Source organism: Blennius ocellaris, assembly GCF_963422515.1.
Source record: "Blennius ocellaris genome assembly, chromosome: 16".
Taxonomy (NCBI): Eukaryota; Metazoa; Chordata; class Actinopteri; order Blenniiformes; family Blenniidae; genus Blennius; species Blennius ocellaris.
This window is the reverse complement of record NC_137665.1, coordinates 19,871,462-19,889,373: the sequence shown is the minus strand read 5'-3', so window position 1 is coordinate 19,889,373 and position 17,912 is coordinate 19,871,462. Positions and strand designations below refer to the sequence as shown.

Genomic DNA, 17,912 nt, shown 5'->3' with positions numbered 1-17,912 from the left:
AAGGTGCTCTATAATCTGATGTTAGAGGAGGAAGATGCTCTATAATGTGGTGTTAGAGGACGAAGATGCTCTATAATATGGTGTTGGCGGAGAAAGATGCTCTATAATCTGATGTTAGGGGAGGAAGATGCTCTATAATTGGTGTTAGAGGAGGAAGATGCTCTATAATCTGATGTTGGAGGAGGAAGATGCTCTATAATCTGATGTTAGAGGAGGAAGATGCTCTATAATGTGGTGTTAGAGGACGAAGATGCTCTATAATATGGTGTTGGCGGAGGAAGATGCTCTACAATCTGATGTTAGGGGAGGAATATGCTCTATAATCTGGTGTTAGAGGAGGAAGGGGCTCTATAATCTGATGTTAGAGGAGGAAGATGCTCTATAATCTGGTGTTGGAGGAGGAAGATGCTCTATAATCTGACATAAGAGGAGGGAGAGGCTCTATAATCTGGAGCTCAGTACTTCAGCTGATCACAACTGGCTGCTGGATGATGTCACTTCCGGTGTGACATCACTTCCTGTCAGGAGGACGGAGGTCGTTCAGGGTTAATCAAACAGGAGTTTAGTGAAACAGTAATGAAGCTGCTTTCAGTAGGACGGCGGTTCAGTCCGTTCACGCTGATCAATATCGAGAATCGTTTCACATTCTGTTGTTGAGGATCAGTGGAAAGACTGACGACCAGGAACATTGTTCATCTCATGAATGTCGTGTGTTTCAGGGCGGAGAGATGACCTCCGACGAGCCTCCAGTTCCTTTTCCCTACAACCTGTACAGACACATCAAATATGCTGAGGTATCATCCATCCATCCTCCATCCATCCATCCATCCTCCATCCATCCATCCATCCATCCATCCATCCATACATTATCCATCCATCCATCCATCCATCATACATCCATACATCCATCCATCATACCTCCATCATACATCCATACATCCATACATCATCCATCCATCCATCATCCATACATCCATACATCCATACATCCATACATCCATACATCCTCCATCCATCATACATACATACATACATACATCCATACATACATACATCCATACATCCTCCATCCATCCATCATCCATCCATCCATCCATCCATCCTACATACATACATACATACATACATACATACATACATACATACATACATACATACATACATACATACATACATACATACATACATACATACATACATACATTAATCATCCAACCATCATCTATCCATCCAACCATCCATCCTACATACATGCATACATACATACATACATACATACATACATACATACATACATACATACATACATACATACATACATACATACATACATACATACATACATACATACATACATACATACATACATTAATCATCAAACCATCATCCATCCATCCATCCAACCATCATCTCACCCCCCTCCATCCCTCTCTCCTGATGACATCACTTGTGTGGGCCAATCAGAGCACAGCAGCTCACACCTGTGTTTGTGTCCCAGGTACAAACCCAGCTGCGCTTCATCAGAGACAGCCTGGAGTTGATTTTGGGTCTCTATGGCCATGACAATGTCTCCTCCGCTGCCTGGGATACGCTGATGTGCGACCACTTCCTGACCACCGTCTACCGGCAGGCCGACGAGCTCAGCCGCTGTGTGAGTACTTTATACTGCAAGTACTCTCATTACTCCGACCACACTGGTCTGTCAGGTACTTTTACGGCTCCCAGTTTAACCGTCACTACAAAGATTTAAACGACATTGCCAAGAATTTGAAGTACCTCAGTATATCTGTCCGTACTTTCACCACCTGTTCTTCAGCTTGTACTTCACGTACTCTCACTGATTCGATTCGGGAGGATTTCCTCACGTCTTCTTCTCAGTACTTTCCATCTGAAGCTTTGCAGTTTTCACAGGAACCTGAAGAGTTCTTTTGTTCCCAGGTGTCGACAAATCAACACGTGGACCGAAAACTGAGGAGATACTACGGAAAACTGAAGAGAAGGACGCTGTGCAGCACGGTGAGTACTGCTGACTGTACGACTACTGCAGTACCGGGGCTCCAAACCAGGTTCCCCCGCAGCTCTGCTGCTTTCAGCGCCCGTGTTCTAGCTGCAGTTCTCCGTGTGTCCTCAGGGCGGCAGCGCTGCGTCCTGGGAGCTCATTCGGGTGGAGACCTATGACCACCTCTACCAGCTGGAGCTGCTGGTGAACCGCATGACGGAGGGGCAGCCGGCAGCCAGCAGGGGGCGCCCTGCAGACAGACCTCAGCCAGGGGAGCCCTGCAGAGCCTCACGCTGCACCACGGTGCAACACTGAGGACGTTGCTTTCATCTCTCTCTCTTTATTTATTTGTATGTTTGTTTGTTTGTTGGATTTATTTATTTATTTATTTATTTATTTATTTATTTATTTATTTATTTATTTATTTATTTATTTATTTATTTATTTATTTATCTATCTATTTATTGTTTATTTATATGTTCATTTGTTTGTTTATTTAATGTGGATGTTGTTGCTTCCTGTTTCCAAACTAAATATTTTTTAACGAAGGTTTTATATTTTTATTTTTATATCTGATTGTAACTCATTTATATAAAATGTTTGTTACAGTATGAAATTATTCTCCGGTCACATTGTTACAGATTAAAAGCTTTTCTACTTCCAGAACAGACGCCATGTTGTTATTTTGATGCCATGTTGTTCTTCTACTGACGCCATGTTGTTCTTCTGACTGACGCCATGTTGTTCTTCTGACTGACGCCATGTTGTTCTACTGACTGACGCCATGTTGTTCTTCTGACTGACGCCAGCTCTTTATTCTGACTGACGCCATGTTGTTCTTCTGACTGACGCCATGTTGTTCTTCTGACTGACGCCATGTTGTTATTCTGACTGACGCCATGTTGTTATTCTGACTGACGCCAGGTCTTTATTCTGACTGACGCCATGTTGTTCTTCTGACTGATGCCCGGTCTTTATTCTGACTGACGCCATGTTGTTCTTCTGACTGATGCCATGTTGTTATTCCGACTGACGCTATGTTGTTCTTCTGACTGACGCCATGTTGTTTTTCTGACGCCATGTTGTTCTTCTGACTGATGACATGTTGTTATTCCGACTGACGCCATGTTGTTCTTCTGACCGACGCCATTTTGTTATTCTGACGCCATGTTGTTCTTCTGACTGACGCCAGGTCTTTATTCTGACTGACGCCATGTTGTTCTTCTGACTGACGCCATGTTGTTATTCTGACTCATGCCATTTTGTTATTCTGACGCCATGTTGTTCTTCTGACTGACGCCAGCTCTTTATTCTGACTGACGCCATGTTGTTCTTCTGACTGACGCCATGTTGTTCTTCTGACTGACGCCAGCTCTTTATTCTGACTGACGCCATGTTGTTCTTCTGACTGACGCCATGTTGTTCTTCTGACTGACGCCAGCTCTTTATTCTGACTGACGCCATGTTGTTCTTCTGACTGACGCCATGTTGTTCTTCTGACTGACGCCATGTTGTTATTCTGACGCCATGTTGTTCTTCTGACTGACGCCAGGTCTTTATTCTGACTGACGCCATGTTGTTCTTCTGACTGACGCCATGTTGTTCTTCTGACTGATGCCATGTTGTTCTTCTGACTGACGCCATGTCATTATTCCGACTGACGCCATGTTATTATTCCGACTGACGCCATGTTGTTCTTCTGACTGACGCCATGTTGTTCTTCTGACTGACGCCATGTTGTTATTCCGACTGACGCCATGTTGTTCTTCTGTCAGTGAGTTTGCTCCAGAAACGTTAGCATGATGCTCCAGCTGCTCCCTGACAGAACCATGAAAGATAAAGTGACTCATTACTTTGTGTAACTTTGTGTAAAGTAACTGGTTACTTTTCACACAGTCAAACACTTTGTGTAACTCTCACTGGTCTTTAGGGAGTCTTCACGGTAAATCAGAAGTGCTGACTCAGCTCCTCACTCAGACGGAATCTGACCGCTTTTTCATTTCTCACACAATCAGAACAACCAGCGTGTCACTTCCTGTTTCTGTCTAAACGCACGCTTCCTGCTTCCTGCTCGCCGCTCTTCTCAGGAAACCTCAACCGAAGCAGTCGAGGAGTCAAACCGCATCGTCAGCGAGCAGCAGGATCAATCCGCTGCAGCTGATCAGGAGGAACGTCCACTGTGTAAACACGTCAGTTAGAACCAACACGTCAGTTAGAACCAGAGTTCGAATTACGGGGGAGCTTAGGGGAGCTGGGCTCCCCTGAAAGGGACCTGAGCTCCCCTGAAAGCCTAATTTGAAAAATTTAGGGGGAGCTCTAAAAACACTGGCGCATACCTATTCTACAAACTTGAGAGGTCTGATCGGAAAATAGGGCTCCCCCGAAACCCACATTGTAATTCGAACCCTGGTTAGAACCAACATGTCTGTTAGAACCAACACGTCTGTTAAAACCAACATGTCTGTTAAAACCAACATGTCTGTTAGAACCAACGCGTCTGTTAGAACCAACACGCCTGTTAAAACCTACACGTCTGTTAGAACCAACACGTCTGTTAAAACCAACACGTCTGTTAGAACCTACACGTCTGTTAAAACCTACACGTCTGTTAAAACCAACACGTCTGTTAGAACCTACACGTCTGTTAAAACCTACACGTCTGTTAAAACCTACACGTCTGTTAGAACCAACACATCTGTTAAAACCAACACGTCTGTTAAAACCAACACGTCTGTTAAAACCTACACGTCTGTTAGAACCAACACATCTGTTAAAACCAACACGTCTGTTAGAACCTACACGTCTGTTAGAACCTACACATCTGTTAGAACCTACACGTCTGTTAGAACCAACACATCTGTTAAAACCAACACGTCTGTTAGAACCAACACGTCTGTTAGAACCAACACGTCTGTTAAAACCAACACGTCTGTTAGAACCAACACGTCTGTTAAAACCAACACGTCTGTTCCACACAGTCCCTCAAGACCCTGTGGCCAGAAGAGATGAAGGGACGAAGGGATGAAGATGAAGAGATGAAGGGACGATGGGATGAAGATGAAGAGACGGATGGTTTACTTAGTTAACTTTAACTATTCTGTTCATTCTGTGTGAAGCTGTTTCCTCCTGGGATCAATAAAGTTTTCTGAATAAGATCAGTGTGTATCAGAGTGTATCAGTGTGTATCAGTGTGTATCAGTGTGTATCAGAGTGTATCAGTGTGTATCAGTGTATCAGTGTGTATCAGTGTGTATCAGAGTGTATCAGTGTGCATCAGTGTGTATCAGAGTGTATCAGTGTGTATCAGTGTGTATCAGAGTGTCATTGTGTATCAGTGTGTATCAGTGTGTATCAGAGTGAATCAGTGTGTATTAGTGTGTATCAGTGTGTATCAGTGTGTATCAGAGTGTATCAGTGTGTATCAGAGTGTATCAGTGTGTATCAGTGTGTATCAGAGTGTATCAGTGTGTATCAGTGTGTCAGTGTGTATCAGTGTGTATCAGTGTGTATCAGAGTTTATCAGTGTGTATTAGTGTGTATCAGTGTGTATCAGTGTGTATCAGTGTGTATCAGAGTGTATCAGTGTGTATCAGTGTGTATCAGTGTGTATCAGAGTGTATCAGTGTGTATTAGTGTGTATCAGTGTGTATCAGTGTGTATCAGAGTGTATCAGTGTGTATCAGTGTGTATCAGAGTGTATCAGTGTGTATTAGTGTGTATCAGTGTGTCAGTGTGTATCAGTGTGTATCAGTGTGTATCAGAGTTTATCAGTGTGTATCAGTGTGTATCAGTGTGTATCAGAGTGTATCAGTGTGTATCAGTGTGTATCAGAGTGTATCAGTGTGTATCAGTGTATCAGTGTGTATCAGTGTGTATCAGAGTGTATCAGTGTGCATCAGTGTGTATCAGAGTGTATCAGTGTGTATCAGTGTGTATCAGAGTGTCATTGTGTATCAGTGTGTATCAGTGTGTATCAGAGTGAATCAGTGTGTATTAGTGTGTATCAGTGTGTATCAGTGTGTATCAGAGTGTATCAGTGTGTATCAGAGTGTATCAGTGTGTATCAGTGTGTATCAGAGTGTATCAGTGTGTATCAGTGTGTATCAGTGTGTATCAGCGTATATTAGTATCATTTCAGTGAAACTTGAAAATTGACAACGACTCAGTTTCACTTTAGGATGAATGAAGTTTCACTCCTCCTGAGATGAATGAAGGAGGGGGGGGGGGGGTAAAGGGGGGCTTAAGGGGAAGACATACTTCGTTTTATGTGTGTGTGGTGGGCGGGGGGGGGGGGGGGGGGGTGAAGGGGAAATTTCCAAACCTGGAAGGTTTTTGCTTTCAAGACATCAGAGTTTCAGTTTCTATCTTCAGGATGAAATTATTTAAGAAGCACTGTTCCTCACCTGAACCACCAGAACCACCAGAGCCACTGGAACCACTGGAACTCACGGAACCACCAGAGCCACTGCAACCACTGGAACCACCTGAACCACCGCAACCACCAAAGTCACTGGAACCACTGGAACCCCCGGAACCACCAGAACCACCTCCACCAGCATCTGGAGTAGAACCAGAATCGCCAGATCCACTGATCCTCACCAGAACCACTGGAACCACCATCAGAATCACATCACCAGCACTTGGAACAGAACCAGAACCACTAGAACCACAAGACCTCCAGGACCTGCAGGATCTCCAAGCCCTCCAGGACCTCCAAGACCTCCAGGACCTCCAGAACCTGCAGGACCCACTAGAACCACAAGACCTCCAGGACCTGCATCCTGACGGTGAGTTCCTGCTCCTCCTTCAGCAGTCGAAGCACATAAGTCGCTGAATTTCAGGTTTTCCTGAACCTTCCCATCAGAACTTCACTTGTTGGACTTTGTTGGGGTTCTGTTGGCTCATTTTACCCAGGCTACCTTGCGGCGGGAGGCGTGGCGGCCGGCAAGGCCATGAGATGGAGTAGCTTTAGGTTTCATTTCAGACATTCAGTGACTCACCGACACTTTCAGGACGTTTCATTAATAACTCGTCACGGTTTCCACTGACGACACTTCTCTTACTGCGCCTCGTTGTGTGCCTTCGCCTCGCCTTGCCTCGCCTCGCCTCGCCTCGCCATGCTCAAGTTTTCCACTTTGCGTGGCATTCCGACCGTGGACAGGAAACCGGCAGCGTTAATAAAGCGATCGTGTCGTGGTGCAAATGTTGGTCCACAAAGTCGTTTCAGTGGGACGTCGCAGATCCACCCGGCAGGTGAGAGGTCCAATTTACTCTTGGTTTGATTAACCGACGAACTCTCGTTCGGACGCCGCTCTGCTTCAGGGACCAGGTCACGTGACTTTCAGCTGGCGTCCAGCATCGTGTCAACGTAGCGTTGAAACGTGGCGGCATTGAGACTCGTCATCTGGGCCGTCGCATTCGGACGTGGTGTTCGGACACGTTTCTTGTTGGACGTTTACGACAGAAAACAAAAGCTTATTGTGACTTGTAACAAACAGAATTAGGATGAAGTTGATTTCTGTCACATTGCTTCGGTGTTGCTACAGTCGGTTCATTAATATTCGTCAGTGTCTGCTCAATCGGTGGTCTGTTGGACCGATCGGTTCTGTGAAACTTCTTTATGAATGGAACAAAGTTTTGATTTTGTGGTTGAAGGTTTGACGTGTTTGAGGCAAAGACGAGTTTGTTATCTGTCCTCATGTAGCTCAGTGGGAGTCCTGCTTCCTGGTAGGGTGTTCCCACCAGGATGTTCCCACTAGGATGTACCTAAAAGAAGGCAGGATGTTCCCAGTATGATGTTCCCAGGAGAATGTAGGATGTTCCCAAGAGAAGATAGGATGTTCACAGTAGGATGTTCAACAGTAGGATGTTCCCAGGAGAATGTAGGATGTTCCCAAGAGAAGGTAAGATGTTCCCAGTAGGCTGTTCCCAGGAGAAGGTAGGATGTTCCCAGGAGAAGGTAGAATGTTCCCAGTATGACATTCCCAGTAGGATGTTCCCAGTAGGATGTTCCCAGGAGAAAGAAGGATTTGGAGATCTGATGCTGACATGCTGCTTTGTATTCCAGGTGTACCAGGACCAGAACCGGGACCAGAATAAGAACCAGAACCAGAATCACATACAGAACCATGAGGGGCCCGGCAGTCCTGGTCTTCTTCCTGCAGCTCTGCAGTCTACAGCATCTTCTGGTTTCCGTGGCAACCAGGTGTCTCCTGCCGAGACATGTAATGGTCGATACGTATCGTCACCTGAGACAACTGGTAGGAAGGAAATACTCCACCCTTAACATCACTCCACCCTTAACATGGCCCCACCCTTAACATCACTCCACCCTTAACATCACTCCACCCTCAACATGACTCCACCCTTAACATGGTTCCACCCTTAACATGACTCCACCCTTAACATCACTCCATCCTTAACATGACTCCACCCTTAACATGGCTCCACCCTTAACATGACTCCACTCTTAACATGACTCCACCTTTAACATGACTCCACCCTTAATATCGCTCCACCTTTAACATCACTCCACCTTTAACATGACTCCACCCTTAACATCGCTCCACCCTTAGCATGGTTCCACCCTTAACATGGCTCCACCCTTAACATGACTCCACCCTTAACATGGCTCCACCTTTAACATCACTCCACCTTTGACATGACTCCATCATTAATATCGCTCCACCTTTAACATCACTCCACCTTTAATATGACTCCACCCTTAACATCGCTCCACCCTTAACATGGCTCCACCCTTAACATGACTTCACCTTTAACATGGATCCACTCTTAACATCACTCCACCCTTAACATGGCTCCACCTTTAACATCACTCCACCTTTAACATCGCTCCACCCGTAACATGGCTCCACCCTTAACATGACTCCACCCTTAACATCACTCCCCCTTAACATCACTCCATCCTTAACATGACTCCACCCTTAACATCACTCCATCCTTAACATTGCTCCACCCTTAACATGGCTCCACTCTTAACATGACTCCACCCTTAACATGGCTCCACCTTTAACATCACTCCACCTTTAACATCGCTCCACCTTTAACATGACTCCACCCTTAACATGGTTCCACCCTTAACATCACTCCATCCTTAACATGACTCCACCCTTAACATGGTTCCACCCTTAACATCACTCCACCCTTAACATTACTCCATCCTTAACATGACTCCACCCTTAACATCGTTCCACCCTTAACATGGTTCCACCCTTAACATCACTCCACCCTTAACATTACTCCATCCTTAACATGACTCCACCCTTAACATCGTTCCACCCTTAGCATCACTCCACCTTTAACATCGTTCCACCCTTAACATCACTCCACCTTTAACATGGTTCCACCCTTAACATCACTCCACCCTTAACATTACTCCATCCTAAACAGGACTCCACCCTTAACATCGTTCCACCCTTAACATCACTCCACCTTTAACATCGTTCCACCCTTAACATCACTCCACCTTTAACATGGTTCCGCCCTTAACATCACTCCACCCTTAACATTACTCCATCCTTAACAGGACTCCACCCTTAACAGGACTCCACCCTTAACATCGTTCCACCCTTAACATCACTCCACCTTTAACATGGCTCCACCCTTAACATCACTCCACCCTTCACATCGCATCACATCACTGCCTGGTGTTACAGTTCCATCTCCGTCCTGCAGGGGGAGCCGTTTCCTCTCCACTGTTGGCCCTACAACCAGAACATCTCCTTCCCGGACGCCGCCCTACCCGCTGCTCCGGTCAATCGCTCGCAGGTAAACTTCTCGCCTCACGAGCCTCTCAGCCAATCACACGGCGGCAACATCAACGTCTGCATAACGCTGGCTTTCTGATTGGCTCTCTGCAGTGCCGCCAGGCATCGTGGGTCGTGTTTGACTCCCTGCGGGAGGCGGAGCTTGTCTTCATGGACAACGAGGTACCTGACGGAGTGGACGGAGTCACCTGGGACGCAAACAAACTGGACATTTTCCTGAACCTCCAGCACCGGCTGGTGGGGGAGGGGCATTGTGTGAGTACCATTGTGAAACTGTTTGGGTCAAAGGTCACGGTTCGTTCTGTGGCGCGTTGAGGAGAAGCAGCTGATTGGTGGCCGTGTCTCTGCAGCTGTCGTCCGGAAACTCGTCGGATGCTTTGTCTTCGTACTTCAGGAACGTGACGTCGGCCATCCATCAACAGGTAAACCCCCGACACCTGACCAGCGCGTCAGCGAGTGTGTGAACCAATCGGAGCTGAGGGGGCGTGTCTCTGTGTCTGACAGGATCCCTGCGGGTGGGAGGTCCTGAGGAGAGACCTGACCTGGGTCCTGAGGAAAAGCCTCCAGCTCCACCACCACTGTTTCAGATGAGGCTCTGAGGCCACGCCCACTGTGCTGGAGGCCACGCCCACCCCGCCATGAACCACGCCAACTGACCCCAGAAGCCATGCCCATTGACCAATAGACCACGCCCACTGATGATATTTACCATCTTTATTAACGTACTGTTTTAATCTATTGAATTTATTTAATATATTGAATTTATTGAATTTATTTAATTTATTTAATTTATTTAATTTATTTAATTTATTTAATTTATTTAATTTATTTAATTTATTTAATTTATTTAATTTATTGCATTTATTGCATTTATTCGTCTATTTTATTCATTTAATCAATTTATGTCAACTCAAACTTTTATATTGTGTGCTTTAATTTGACAGAAACTTGAAAACTTGACTGTATCGTATCAAATGTTTTTATTTATTTATTTATTTATTTACTTACTTATTTATTTATTTATTAAAGCATCAACAAAAATCCCTGTTTGCATGAAAATGATTCAAAATCTTAAAACAGTAAAGATTTCAGGAATATTTCATCAGAGAAGATAAACAATCTCAAATAAACACTGAGGTGGAGAACAAGGTGGAGAACACTGAGGTGGAGAACAAGGTGAGGAACATTGAGGTGGAGACCAAGGTGGAGAACACTTAGGTGGAGAACATTGAGGTGGACAACAAGGTGGAGAACACTGAGGGGGAGAACATTGAGGTGGACAACAAGGTGGAGAACATTGAGGTCGACAACAAGGTGGAGAACACTTAGGTGGAGAACATTGAGGTGGAGAACACTGAGATGGCCAACAAGGTGGAGAACACTTAGGTGGAGAACATTGAGGTGGAGAACACTGAGGTGGACAACAAGGTGGAGAACACTTAGGTGGAGAACATTGAGGTGGACAACAAGGTGGAGAACACTTAGGTGGAGAACATTGAGGTGGAGAACATTGAAGTGGACAACAAGGTGGAGAACACTGAGGTGGAGAATATTGAGGTGGACAAAAAGGTGGAGAACAATTAGGTGGAGAACATTGAGGTGGAGAACACTTCGGTGGAGAACATTGAGGTGGAGAACAAGGTGAGGAACATTGAGGTGGAAAACACTGAGGTGGAGAACATTGAGGTGGAGAACAAGGTGGAGAACATTGAGATGGAGAACAATGTGGAGAACATTGACGTGGAGAACACTGAGGTGGAGAACAAGGTCGAGAACAATGAGATAGAGAAAAAGGTGTAGAACGTTCAGATGGAGAACAAGGTGGTGAACACTATGCTGGACAACAAGCTGGAGAACACTCAGGTGGAGATAAAGGTGGAGATCACGGAGTTGGGTTCCCGGGGGGCAAACATTGAGGCAGAGAACACTGAGGCGGAGAACAAGGTGGAGATCATAGAGTTGAGGTCCCAGGTGGCAAACACTGAGGGAGGGAACAAGTGGAGAACATTGAGGAGAAGAACCTGGTCTGATGAGAACCATGTGGAGTCCATCCGCCCTCCTGTTCCTCCTTCCTGTGACCTTTACCCTCTGCAGACAGCCTGTTTCTCTCTACTGCCACCAGGTGTCCAAATAGAGCAACAACAAAGATTTAAACCTACTGAACCAGCCTCATGGGCTTGATGATCATTACTGATCATTACTGATCATTATTGATCATTACTGATCATTACTGGTCATTACTGATCACTACTGATCATTATTGTTCATTATTGATCATTACTGATCACTACTAATCATTACTGATCATTACTGATCACTACTGATCATTATTGCTCATTACTGATCATTACTAATCATTACTGATCATTACTGATCACTACTGATCATTATTAATCACTACTGATCATTGCTGATCATTACTGATCATTACTGATCATTATTGGTCATTAGTTATTGATCATTACTGATAATTACTGATCATTACTGATCATTACTGATCATTACTGGTCATTACTGATCATTACTGATCATTATTGTTCATTATTGATCATTACTGATCACTACTGATCATTATTGATCATTATTGATCATTACTGATCATTACTAATCATTACTGATCATTACTGATCACTACTGATCATTATTAATCACTACTGATCATTGCTGATCATTGCTGATCATTACTGATCATTATTGGTCATTAGTTATTGATCATTACTGATCATTACTGATCATTATTGGTCATTACTGATCATCACTAATCATTACTGATCATTATTGGTCCTTAGTTATTGATCATTACTGATCATTACTGATCATTATTAATCACTACTGATCATTAATGATCATTACTGATCATTATTAATCACTACTGATCATTACTGATCATTACTGATCATTATTGCTCATTACTGATCATTAATTATCATTACTAATCATTACTGATCATTACTGATCATTATTGATCATTACTGATCATTAATGATCATTGTTGGTCATTAGTTATTGATCGTTACTGATCATTACTGATCATTATTGGTCATTAGTTATTGAGCATTACTGATCATTATTGATAATTATTGATCATTACTGATCATTACTGATCATTACTGATCATCAGTCATCATTATTGATCATCAGTGATCATAATTGATCATTATTGATCAAATAGAAGAAGCGATTAGTGTGACTCATTGTGGCTTCAGGACTGTTCAGGCCAATGAAAAACCACCAACAAAAATAAAAGGTTTTCAATCGTCTTGTTTACATTTTCACTGGTTTTTACAATAATAATAATAATAATAATAATTAAAAACCGCCTGTCCCAGCATTGGAACAGAAATGTTGTCTCCAGACGGCCACATTTGTCGCGAAACGGGAATAAAAAAAACTTTTAAAATGATTCGTGTGAAGATTTAATTTTTTATTATGACATAAACAGACAAACAGTTCAGACTTAGGTTTTTCTGCTCATCTTCATGAATCCTCAGGTTCATCAAGAGAACAAGAGCAAAACAATCGGACTGAACAGGAATAATTACTGTTGGTCTCTAATGAGACTGTATGAAATTAGTCCTCCAACCAGCTGGAGGCGCCATAGCCTGGAAGTGCCACAGCCTCCCACCAGCTGGAGGCGCTGCAGCCTCCACCAGCCTCCGAACACGTGAGTGAAGACCAACAAGTCAACATGGAGTTCAAACTACATCTCAACACGCCTCTACTGGTCAGGTTGTGGAGTCCCTGAACGCCTCACCACCTGAAACTACCTACAGCGTCCCCCGCTGGTCACTCCTCCGGAGGCGGGGCCTAACTCCTTGAGAGGCTGGGCCTCTGCTGGTCACTCCTCGGGGGCGGAGCATCACTCCTCGGGGGGCGGGGCCTCCAGTGCCTCCTGGGGGGTGGGGTCCACGTAGTCCTGGTTGAAGGTGACGGAGTCGGCACCCAACTTGAACCTGTGGATGGCGAGCAGAGCCTGCAGCGCCTGTGAACGCAGCACAGAACCACAACCATGAAGCTGTGGAGCTCCAAGACGAACAAACATCCTCCAACTGACAGAACGTCAGAGGTGTTCTGATGTTCTCCTGATGTTCCCTTCCCAAGTTCTCCTGATGTTCTCCTGTTCTTCTCCTGATGTTCCCCTGCTCTCCTGATGATGTCCTGATGTTCTCCTGTTCTTCTGCTGATGTTCCCCTGCTCTCCTGATGTTGTCCTGATGTTCTCCTGTTCTTCTCCTGATGTTCCTCTGCTCTCCCGATGTTGTCCTGATGTTCTACTGTTCTTCTCCTGATGTTCCCCTGCTCTCCTGATGTTCTCCTGACATCACCAGAACATCTCAGTGGAACAGTAGGTTCCTGATATGTGTGAGTGGATAACTAATTACTAATACTCAGATTACTGTGAGTAATCTAACGTCACTCCATGTGAACCATGAGGTTTTCAGTCATTATGATTTTATGTATTCTAAAGTAACTTTACTCCATTTGATCAACAGCTGGTAAAATAAATATATCAGTTAAAACGTAACAGTACTTTTACATTTGTTCTAACAGTGTGGTGCCTGTCAATCCAGCAGAGGGCGCTCTTCACAAACTTATCATTCATCACACACTTTGTTTACAAGTTTAATTCCAACACGTGACATCATCACGGTGGTGTGATGACATCATCACAGACTCTACCAGGTGACTGCAACACAAACAAGGGAAAGAAGTTCTGGAATCCGCAGCATCTGAGGAGGGCAACAGCGTCACATCTGTTACCGTGGTAACAGGAAGGCACTTGGGAGGAGAGGCACTTGGCGGGGCCAATCAAAGAGGCCACTCAGGAAGCTCTCTGATTGGCTGAGGGAGGCAGGGGAGGTCAGGCGAGAGGCGGGCTGAACAGTTTGTTGTATTCTTCCTCAAAGGAAACTCGCTTGAGACGCTCCAGCGCCAGCAGAGCCAGAGCTCCCTACACACACACACACACACACACACACACACACACACACACACACACACACACACACACACACACACACACACACACACACACACACACACACACACACACACACACAGTACGACACCACATGGACGTTTTACAACACATAACAATAAAGAAAATTAAAATGAGTTCCAGTTCCACAGGAAGTTGGACGCTGTGACACATCAAGTGTTTGAAAACACAGAAATGTGATGAGAAAGACAACGTGACACTGTTACACCACCACTGCTGTCATTTCAATGTGAAGCAGAGTCTGACCGCAGGCGTGACCTTTGACCTCAGTGACAGCGTGCGTGTCAGTGTGCAGGTACGAACCCAGGTGAAGATTGAGAAGAAGGAGAAGACGATGGCGGCTCGCGCAGCGTCGGCGCCTTCGTTCAGAGGATTGTCCTCCGCTTTTGACGCCTGCCACTGATTGGCCAGGAAACAGAAGCCCACGAACCAGAGCAGCGACCACACAGCTGCAACACACAGCACGCCAGGGGTCACCAGGGGTCACCAGAGGTCATCAACAGCGACAGACAACCAACAGGTGTCAAAGAAGTCTTCACACGCACAGCTAGTAGCTAGTGCTAATAGCTAGCAGCTAAAGCGAGGAGGCGGGGCTCACCGGACACCACGATGTCGACCATGACGGCCTTCTTCCTGTCCTTCACGCCGCTGATCTGAGGGAAATAAACGTCGAGCGCCAGGAGGGCAGCACTACAGAGGAAGGCCAGCGTTGCCATGGTGACAGCGAAGCTGCAGGCGCCCTGGTTGCGGTTGAAGATGCAGAACTCCTCCACCTCCTCGGGCCGGTTGACGTAGCCCTCGTTAGCCACACAGCCCATGACGACGATGGCGAAGAGCTGCGGGAGGAGTAAATAACTTTAGCTTCAACCTTCTAAAAGTTTGTGTTCGTCAGATTAAAGCAGTCACGTTAGCATCATGTAAGGATCACGTTATCATCACATTAGCATAATATTATCATCACGTTAGTATAATTTTAGCATAATGTTAGCGTAACGTTCGCGTCACATTAGCATCATGTTAGTGTTACATTAGCTTCCCATTAGCATCATGTTAGCATCACATCATCATCATGATGGTGTCACGGTAGCATCACGCTGCTTCCAGCTGAGGAGATGGAACAGTTCACCAATTCTGTAAAATCTCTGCAACCAATCAGGTGTCATCTTCAACCAACCAATCAGAGGTGTCATCTTCAACCAACCAATCAGGGGTCACCTTCAACCAATCTGCGCTGAGCTGAGCGGCAGTGAAATTTGATGCTGGTGTTAAAACTTTGCGAAAGACTTTATTTTAGCAGAAACAATCGGAGACGTCGTTAGACGTGAAAGAATTGCTTTGTTTGCGTTTACACTCCATGTTGCCGATGGAGGACGAGTCTCCGGCACGTCGGGACGAGAATCACTTCAGTTTGTGAATCTCAGAGAAAAAAGCTCAAATCAGAGGTAAAGTGATGACGGGGTGTTCTCTTGTTACATTTGTTCCTCCCTTGATGGAAACTCAACAAACGGCGTCCGAGATGGTGAGAGTGCTCCAGTCAAACGCCCGGACCAATCAGAGAAGCCCGTCTCCCAGTCTCGTCCAATGGGAGCGTGGCAGAGCTGAACAGGGCCCATTGTTTGTGGAGTCTGGTGTTTCCTCTCAGGAATGTGAGCCGCAGTCTCATGACCGAGTCTCCGTCTCATGACCGGGTCCGTCCACACCAACCAAAACATTCTTCTTCCTCCCGGTTGTTCTTAAAAAGCTCCCCGTCCACACGACACCACAAAAACCACTCAATATGATGTGGGACACATGCCACACCTTCAGGTGGCGCTGGAACCGCCACAGAAACACACCCGAAACAGAGAAGGAGGTACGGAATATGAAAAAGAATGAGAAATGGCAGAATCGACATGTGGTCTTATGAAAGTGAAGAGCAGCAGCAGCTCCACCTGCAGCAGGTCGGCTGCCATGTTGGCGTTGGTTCAGTGATGTCATGAAGAGGGAGGCGGGGTCATAACTGGCGGGCCAATGACATCACTGAGAGGGTCTCGGGGTTGGTCCGTACACACGTCAAAGCCGAGTTAGCGTTTTCACCTTCCTCCACTCTGGAACCCGCTTTAAAAAAAAAAAAAAAAAAAAAAAAAAAAACATTATCAGGCTCCTAAAAAATGCTGAGAGGACGATCGGAGGGAAACCATGGTGACATGAAACGGCGTCGCCATGGAGACACTGTGTAGATGGACTGTTGACTGTAAAGTGAAGCAACAGGTCTGCAGGTGGGTCACCGACACTCACCTGAGAGGAGCCACCTGGTGGGAGGGGCTTCCCAGTGGGAGGGGCTTCCCCAGTGGGAGGGGCTTCTCCAGTGGGAGGAGCCAGGCGGACCCTCTCAGGAGATGATTGGTTGATTGTGGACTCACCCAGCAGAGGATCCTCGCCACCGTCTGAGGCTGTCGGACGAAGGTCACGGGGTCGAAGGCTCCGCCTGATTTGCCGGCGCCGTAAGCCTGGAACCCGTCCATCTGGTCCAGACCGCTGCCGCACCTGGACCCGCTCAGTCCCGTTCAGACCACTTGAGACCTCGTCCCCCTTCCAGTCTTGTCAGAGACTCTAGGTCTGTCTCACCTCACCGCATCTGGTCCAGTCCTGGTCCTGTCCAGTCCTGCTCAGTTTGGTCCTCTTGAGTCCACTTCGGTCTGGTTTGGCTCAGTGAGTCATCATGTGTCTCGGTGTGTGTGTGTGTGTGTGTGTGTGTGAGCTCTGTAATCTGTGTTAATCCTTCTCATCCCTCCTGACTGAACTGAAGGTTTTCTCACCCTGAGCTTTGACTCACAGGTAGAGGACCGCCCCCCTCCCTTTCCACATCCACCAATCACAGTCAGGCAGCGTCTAAATCACCGTCAAATCAGAGGGAAGGAGGCGGGACTCCACTGCCTGACAGACGGCGCTCAGGGAGAAACATCCTCCCTGAGCTCATCTGAGCCCTGAAGGGTCCACATGATCGTTTACTGCTCATTCAAACTAGTGAGGTCTTATAGGTCAAAGGTCACTTGATCAGTTAAACTGAATCTGTCAGTTTGATTCTCTCGAAGACTGGAGAGAAAAAAGCTCAACATCTTCAGAACAAGACAAGAATTCTTCAATTC

The 17,912-nt window shown here is 45.8% G+C and overlaps 1 protein-coding gene across 2 annotated transcripts; it reads right to left on the bottom strand.

Annotated features, from left to right (window-relative positions):
• Positions 1-13,645: 13,645 nt before the first annotated feature.
• On the bottom strand, positions 13,646-17,455 carry syngr1a (synaptogyrin 1a; the record flags this gene model as incomplete). Of its 2 annotated transcripts, none has more annotated exons than XM_080511671.1 (4): positions 17,187-17,455; positions 15,383-15,620; positions 15,088-15,233; positions 13,646-13,768 (listed from the first exon to the last, which is right to left on the bottom strand). In XM_080511671.1, exons 1-4 carry the CDS (start codon positions 17,286-17,288, stop codon positions 13,646-13,648), a joined length of 609 nt encoding a protein of 202 aa, XP_080367797.1. In that variant the 5' UTR covers positions 17,289-17,455. The 2 variants fall into 2 exon arrangements, with proteins under 2 accessions (XP_080367797.1, XP_080367798.1); XM_080511672.1 differs by lacking the exon at positions 13,646-13,768 and adding an exon at positions 14,430-14,736.
• Positions 17,456-17,912: the final 457 nt, after the last annotated feature.